Source organism: Puma concolor, chromosome B4 (genome assembly GCF_028749965.1).
Source record: "Puma concolor isolate L17-30 chromosome B4, mPumCon1.1.hap2, whole genome shotgun sequence".
NCBI classification, from domain to species: domain Eukaryota; kingdom Metazoa; phylum Chordata; class Mammalia; order Carnivora; family Felidae; genus Puma; species Puma concolor.
The window spans coordinates 68,662,772-68,670,960 of NC_141673.1; the positions used below are offsets into that span (position 1 = coordinate 68,662,772).

At 45.7% G+C, this 8,189-nt stretch overlaps 1 protein-coding gene across 1 annotated transcript; it reads left to right on the forward strand.

Moving 5' to 3' along the window:
• The first annotated feature begins 445 nt into the window (after window positions 1-445).
• AMIGO2 (adhesion molecule with Ig like domain 2) lies at window positions 446-3,884 on the forward strand. The gene is made up of 2 exons (XM_025930596.2): window positions 446-968; window positions 1,345-3,884. Exon 2 carries the CDS (start codon window positions 1,407-1,409, stop codon window positions 2,970-2,972), a length of 1,566 nt encoding a protein of 521 aa, XP_025786381.1. The 5' UTR covers window positions 446-968; window positions 1,345-1,406; the 3' UTR covers window positions 2,973-3,884.
• Window positions 3,885-8,189: the final 4,305 nt, after the last annotated feature.

Consider the following 8,189-nt stretch of genomic DNA (forward strand, 5'->3'; position numbering starts at 1 on the left):
TATTTTGTGAACCTGTAAAACCACCAGCACTGAGCCCCACGGAAGCCCCCTCGACCCTGGCCCAAAGAACAAGCTACAAGAGCTCAGGGGACCCGGGCGGCCGCGGCAAGTGGGTTCTTCAAGAGAGACAGAGACCTCTCCTTCCCTGGCCGGGCGTGCCCCCTTAACCTCTCCCCTCCCACCCCGTTCGGAGCTGGACTGGCGCACACAACGGGTGGGAACGGAGGGGCCTCGGCCTCTGGGGTGCCGCCCGCTCCGCCCCGTCCCTCCCCGGGGTCCGGGCTGAACCTGGAGGCGGGGCGGGAGTGGGGGGGCGGGGGATGTGGCGGAGAGGCCGCGGCGTGGGGGGGGGAGGGGGGCGCCGGCCGCCGCTCCGATTGGCTGCGCCGCCGCCCCCTCCCCTCGCCGCTTGCCCCTCGCCACGCGCCCAGCTTGCTCCCGCCCGCGGCCTCCGAGCTGCTTCCAGCCGGAGGGAGGACGCGCAGGGGCGGGGCCGTCTCCCCGCCCCGCATGCGACCCGGCGCGCGGGGATAAAACCCTGGCGGCGGCGCGCGGGAACCCTCGGTCCCGCTGGCTCCGGAGCGCGGGGAGGCGGGGCCGGGGCCGATCCGCTGCCGGCGCCCCCGCCCCTCGGACCCGGCTCCCGGAGTGGGGCTCCCCGCGCGCGGACACACGACGGCCAGGGCGCCGAGGCGGTACCTTTAGCCGAGCGATGAAGAGAGCCCGGGAGACCCGACCGCAGCCGGCCGAGACGTTTCCTGCGCCCCGGGTGGCTGCCGCCGCCGCCGCCGCTGCCGCGTGAAACTCCCCAAAGTTGAGAGCCAGCGAGAGGCTGCCGCCCGCCGGGAGCAGGAGGGAAAGGAACTCGGAAGATGCAGGAGTGACGGACAGAGACAGACAGACTCACGGACCAGCAGACACCACCGTTCGGCGGCCTAGCCCCAGAGCCAGTGAGGCTTTTCGGCTCTGTGAGTTGTTTTCTGGATGTTGCTCTGCTTCCTATGTATTTCCGTTCAGTTGTTTGTAGGATGCGTTTGTGTATTTTTGTGTCTGTCGGAGGGAGTTTAAAAAACGACGCAGGATGCACGTTAACAAAAATCCTGAATTTCTGATGCTGAGACGGTTGTGTTGACAGATTGTAACTGTAAATGTCTGTAAGCAGGGGTAATAACCCAGGGGGGGAATTGCATTTCACGGTAAAAAGGCATCAGAGGCTCCCCAGCGTGAAACAAGCCTGCATTTCAAAAGTTACTGGGGAGAAAGCAAGGTATGACTCTGAAGGGTTAACTGGTGGTAGTTAACTTTGCTTTCTTGCCCCCCTTTCGAATATTGATTGTTTACCAGGTTCACTGGTGGGAAGCTGAGTTGGCGGAAAGACGCCAGGAAGAGACTTGGAGGCGACCATAATGTCTGTACGTTTACACACACTGCCCACCCTGCCTGGAGTTGTCAGACCGGGTTGCAGGGAGCTGCTGTGTTTGTTGGTGATCACGGTGACTGTGAGCCGCGGCGCCTCCGGGGTGTGCCCCACCGCTTGCATCTGTGCCACTGACATCGTGAGCTGCACCAACAAAAACCTGTCCAAGGTGCCTGGCAACCTGTTCAGACTGATGAAGAGACTGGATCTGAGTTACAACAGGATCGGGCTTCTGGATTCCGAGTGGATTCCTGTATCCTTTGTTAAGCTGAACACTCTAATAATTCGTCATAACAACATCACCAGCATTTCCACGGGCAGTTTTTCCACAACTCCAAATTTGAAGTGTCTTGACTTATCATCCAATAGGCTGAAGACCGTGAAAAGTGCAGTGTTCCAGGAGTTGAAGGTTCTGGAGGTGCTCCTGCTGTACAACAATCACATCTCCTATCTCGACCCTTCTGCTTTTGGAGGGCTCTCCCAGTTGCAAAAACTCTACTTAAGTGGAAACTTTCTGACGCAGTTTCCCATGGATTTGTATGTTGGGAGGTTCAAGCTGGCAGAACTGATGTTTCTAGATGTTTCTTATAATCAAATCCCCTCCCTGCCAATGCACCATATTAATTTAGTGCCAGGAAAACAGCTGAGAGGCATCTATCTTCATGGCAACCCATTTGTCTGTGACTGTTCCCTTTATTCATTGCTCATCTTTTGGTATCGTAGGCACTTTAGCTCAGTGATGGATTTTAAGAATGACTATACCTGCCGCCTGTGGTCTGACTCTAGGCACTCCCACCAGGTGCTTCTGCTCCAGGATAGCTTTATGAATTGCTCGGACAGTATCATCAACGGCTCCTTCCGTGCACTTGGCTTTATTCATGACGCTCAAGTCGGGGAAAGGCTGATCGTCCCCTGTGACAGCAAGACTGGTAATGCAAATACTGATTTCATTTGGGTTGGTCCAGATAACAGACTGCTGGAGCCGGATAAAGATCTGGAAAACTTTCACGTGTTTCGCAATGGAAGTCTGGTTATAGAAAGTCCTCGTTTTGAGGACGCTGGAGTGTATTCCTGTATTGCGATGAACAGGCAACGCCTGTTAAATGAGACTGTGGATGTCACAATAAACGTGAGCAACTTCACCGTGAACAGATCCCATGCCCATGAGGCATTTAACACAGCTTTTACCACTCTCGCAGCCTGCGTGGCCAGTATCGTGTTGGTACTTTTGTATCTCTATCTGACGCCCTGTCCCTGCAAGTGTAAAAGCAAGAGACAAAAAAACGTTCTCAACCAAAGCAATGCCCATTCGTCTATCCTCAATCCTGGTCCTGCTAGTGATGCCCCCGCTGATGAACGGAAGGCAGGTGCCGGTAAAAGAGTGGTGTTTTTGGAACCCTTGAAGGATACTGCAGCAGGGCAGAATGGGAAAGTCAGGCTCTTTCCCAGTGAGACGGTTATAGCTGAGGGCATCCTAAAGTCCGCGAGGGTGAAGTCCGACTCAGATTCAGTCAATTCTGTGTTTTCAGACACACCCTTTGTGGCATCCACTTAATTTTGTGCCTGTATCTGTATGGTATAGTAATTTAACTCTCCATACTTAACTTTCTGCGCAGTCTGCAAAATAAACAGCAGGACCGAAATGGTGTCGTTTTGCGTTTTGAAATGCAACCCAGTGGTCTCTTTAACTGGTTAAGAGGAAATGTGGTAACGCACTTTTGGTTTCTCAATGTGCCAGAGAAAGGTGGGGCTGTTTTCCAAAGTGTAAGTTCTAGATGACAATAGCTTGGTCTCTAGCACCACTGATCATTTCAGAGCTGGTGTGGAGGTGACATTGTCTTTTTATTCAGGATTCTTGCCAGAAAAAATAAATTTCAGTGAATTAGTGTTCCTTAAGAAGAGACTTTACTAGCTTATTTAGGACCAAAGTTATTTTAAAGACAAGCATCCGTGTCCTATTTCATTTTTAAAAGCTGTAGAAGGAAGAACAGTACTTATAAAACACAAAGTAAGGTTAGATTAGGGAATAATTCAGCTAATTTCATACTTGAGACCACGGTGAACAGACGACACTGATAAACTGTGCCGGATAATGCCACATCCCATATGGTGTTAGATAAATAGTGCAATAAAGGTACATTTGTTTGACTGTCTTCTTTCCATTCTGTACATTCCTTATCCTTGAACAAAAGACGTTATTGAAAGTTGAAAGTCATCATTCGTTGTTGCCATAAATATGTAGGCGTCAATACCAAAATGTCTGAGTAACTTCTTAAGCCTTTGTCCTAGCTGACTGGTATTTGTTTATATGCTCGTGTATATGTAAATCAAATTATATGAACTATTAAATAGATTCTCCTGTATTGTGCGCTGGACATTTGAATTAATGTAAATACATGTATTGTGTGAGTTGATGTTCTGTTTTATTGGGCTACGTAAAAACATAAATCTAAGATGTTCTATGTGATTACGCTGTTCTACTTTGTCTCGAGCACCCTCTCTAGCAGATATCTCTCCACATTTTTTGGAGTTACGGTATACGTTTATTTTGTCAAAGGGGGAGAAAGGCTCTAAAGTGTTCTACCCAATTTATACCTTCCATATGACATTTTACTCTGATACCATTATGCACTTCCGTCGGGTTTAGAAGACCAGCTCCAATTTTACGACACAGTGAGGGCCTAGGTGACCTCGTCCTTGTTTCCATGTCTGCTGTAAGGTGACCAAGTGTACTTGTTCTCTACCCAGGTTTCCTCAGCGGTAACATGAAGGTTTCAGACAAGGTGATGTTTTAGGCTCCTTCTCCCACTGAAGGGGTGATTTCTGGGTGTCCTTAGCTCCATCACAGACTTGTACTGGCTCTCAGAAACTATCCTACACGGTGATGAAACACAGGAGTGGGATTAGGACAGACTAGCATAGCGCTGCATAGCCCAAAGGCACGTTTTAGACCATCAAGCCCAGCTCTTTCCCTTCCTCAGAGATAAGTGAAGCCCAGAGAAGATTGTGGGTTATCTAAGACCACGCAGTGAATTAGTGACCAGGATGGAAACAGCGCTCGGGTACAGGATTCTTCCTGGCGAAGAATGCTTACTTTTAGCAGTAGGCATGGAGAATGAGCCAAAGAACGAGACAAAAGAGCGGTCAGAAAATGGCAAAGGAGAGTCAGGGCTGCGTGGTCCCCGGGACTAAGAGAGAAGAGGGTTTTTAAAAGGTGGAAATGGGCAACAGTGACAAAAACACGAAGGAGTTGAGGAGGGAAGACTGACTTTGGCAATGGGGGTTTTGGGGAAACCGTGTGCATTTGGTGACAGCTCTGTATGTGCCAAGCCAGGCATCCAGTGGCAGACACGGGTCAGGGATTTGAGGAGGGAGTGAGTGGCCGGGATATGGACCCCAGGGAATAGATACAGAGCCGCTACTCAACAGTGTTGAAAATTCTTTGTTGCGTGATGTGAAAAAACCATCTCTGCCTTTAAAACACAGACCTCACCAGTTAGATAAGATCCCTTTAGACCCAAAGATGTTACTGGCAAACGTTTTATTCCTGTTCTTGCCATTTAAGTAATTAGGAAGAATACTGTGATTTGTATGGCCTTTGAAGTCCTCATTCTTTCTTCCTTCATACTTGGAGAAACTCACTCAAAGATGCTGTGATTTGTTCAGCTTCACAGTCTGGACACAAGGAAAAACTCTTGAGCCACTGATGCTTTGCAGCAATGGGTGGGGCTGCCTCCAGGGGCCGTGATCCCCGTGACTTTGAGAGTGCCAAAGAACAGGGCCAGACGCTGGCAGGGAAGTTACAGAGAGGGTCTCTGAATTGCACCCTTTCTGGACAGGATACCTACAGACCTTGATCCCTCAAAACCCTTGATCCTAGGAAACACGTGTTGCATTTGGCAGGAGGACACGGGCGATGCTTGGAGTGGGGTGTTTGTGGAGCCCGATCTTGGTTGGTCCTAATACACTTCGGGTAAAAGAGAGGCTGAGCTGAGACCAAAACTAACATACGTACGATCCAAATGAAAACAAACAAAACTCCTGAATACTGAAAAGCAAAGCTGTATTTTGAACAAAAGTAGGATGGCATGGTGATGACGAAGCAGGTTGCTGAATGTTATGATGTGGAATTCTAAGTTCTTAGGTATAACTGTTTTTTTTTTTTTTTTTTTTTTTTTTTTTCTGGTAGCAGCCTGATCACATGTATTTTAAATATAGGAACAGAACTAATTTGTACCTTAAGTTTGTCCCACTCAAAATTTTATATAATTTTCCTTCCAAGTAATAATCTGGATTATGTAACTAGGTTATTCTTTTAAGATACTTAGTATTTTTTATTACACAGTTTTGAGAGAAATGGATATGCATTGGAGAAATCAAGCAGAGACCAAAGATAAATTTTCCTGGGCTTAGAGTATTTTTTCACTATAATTAGATGATACTAGTTTTATGGCAAATGGACCCTATAGGTAATCATGAGTTACATTTCTTAACTATACTTTTTCTTAAGGTTTATAATCTGAAAGAATGGCCTAAAACATTTTCTTATTTATAATCAACTTCTACATTAACTTTCACTGTCTGGCCTGAAGAGATGTAAATATGCTTACTTTTGGCTTTTTAAAAATTATTCATCTTGAGAGAGAGACAGAGAAAGAGAAGCAGAGAGAGGGAGAGAGATAATCCCAAGTAGGCTCCATGCTGTCAGCACTGAGCCCAACTCGGGGCTCGATCTCACAAACCATGAGATCATGACCTGAGCTGCAATTGAGCCGGTTGTTTAACCGACTGAGACACCTAAGTGCCCCTATTTTTGGCTTTAGTTGCTTGACTTATCTGCCCAGAAAAAAAACAGCTTTTCATTTTTCCAAATAAACATTTTTCTAAAATGTTCATCACAAGGGATATAGGTAAAACTTACTGGGGTGGAAACAAGAGAGACAGGAAGATACATTGTCGGTCCAAATTCCAAAGAGATATCTGATTTTGGGTTACCCAGCTCAGTACTATTAAAACAGGATACAGCCTAAACATCCTCACACATCGTTGGCTTTTCCTTGGCCATAAATGCTGCTTGATTATTGCCCACTTTTCTGGTGTCCTCTAGTGTTTACCAGCTGATCTAGTAATAGGTCTGACACCAGGCTTCTCGATAGAATCATAAGGGAAAGGTAGATAAACAAGGGTTTCCAGCAGCTACACACTCCCTCTCCACACTCCCCAACCAGAGATTCTGCCTGAAAAGGTTTGGGGTAAGGCAAACCTGCATTGTACTTAAAAAAGTTTTTTCATTTCAATTTTCAATTTCATTTTCCATTCTGATTCTCCCTATTTTGATGAAATATATTCTAAACTGGGATCATGGCAAATGTTGTGGTTAGGACTCTGTCAGAATACACTATTATTACTCGCTAATGGATTTGTTAATAAAAAGAATTGTAGTGCTCTCTTAAAAAAATTCTAATGTAGGGGCACCTGGGTGGCTCAGTTGGTTAAGCATCCAACTTCGGCTCAGGTCATGATCTCACAGTTCATGGGTTCAAGCTCCTGCATCAGATCTGTGCTGACAACTCAGAGCCTGGAGCCTGCTTCAGATTCTGTCTCTCCCTCTCTCTCTCTGCCCCTTCCCTGCTCGTACTCTCTCCCTCTCAAGTGTAAATAAAATATTAAAAATATTCTAATGTGTTGGAGAAATGAAGGAGTTGATTCTCTGATACTAAATGCACTCTAAATTGTTGGTTGTAATTATGATTTATATTTTTCTAGATTACAAAATATAGAATAATTACTTTGAGATGACTAAATCTCTGATTCTCTCACTTTAAAAATATTTTTTATTTTTAAACAGATTTGAACAGATCTGGTGGATAACAATAAACTTACAAGCTTTCAGATTTGATTATATCATAGTAAAGTGAAGCCATGTTCCATGGATGTTGGAGTATAGATTTCATCTGCAGAAAACCAAACTCCTTTGTTTTTCCAATATAATAGAATGATAGGTTTTTTTTTTAGGTTATTTATTTATTTTGAGAGAGAGTGTGTACATGAGCAGGAGAGGAGCAGAGAGAGAATCCCAAGCAGGCTCTGCACAGTTAGTGCAAGGAGCCCAATGCAGGGCTCAAACCCATGAACTGGGAGATCATGACCTGAGCCAATATCAAAAGTCAGATGCTCAGCTGACTGAGCCACCCAGGTACCCCGAATAATAGTTTTTAAAGAGAATATTAAGGTTCCTTTCACTGGGGGCTTCCTGGGTAGTTTAGTCTGTTGAGCATCTGACTCTTGATTTTGACTCAGGTCATAATCCCAGGGTCATGGGATTGAGCCCCGTGACATGCTGAGCATGAAGCTTGCTTGAGATTCTCTCTTTCTCTCCCTCTGCCTCTCCCCCCCTAAATTAGAAATAAAAGTTTTCTTTCATGGTTCTCTTATGACTCTCTGCCCAAGAGCCAGTCCCCAAAGCCCTGTTTTTTATTTATAAAAAAATTGTTTATTTATGTATTATTTTTATTTATTATAAAAATAAGGAAGTTAGTGTGGATAGATGATTAGTTTGCCCTTGCAAGCATTATTGCATAGTAATATATTAAAAAGTAGAACTAAAAACTCATGTAATAACCTCTTGAGTAATTTAGAGGACTCTGTAAAGGACCATGTTTCTTATGGATAGATTCCAGGGAGGGGAGCCCTTCAATAGTGAGGACCAGAGCAAACAGAGTGTGGAAACTCTGGCCCTTTGTAAATTATAAAATGTGATATATACAGTATT

Coding starts and splice junctions, on each gene's coding strand:
- AMIGO2 (XM_025930596.2), top strand. CDS start 1,407: ATGTCTGTACGTTTACACACACTGCCCACCCTGCCTGGAGTTGTCAGA.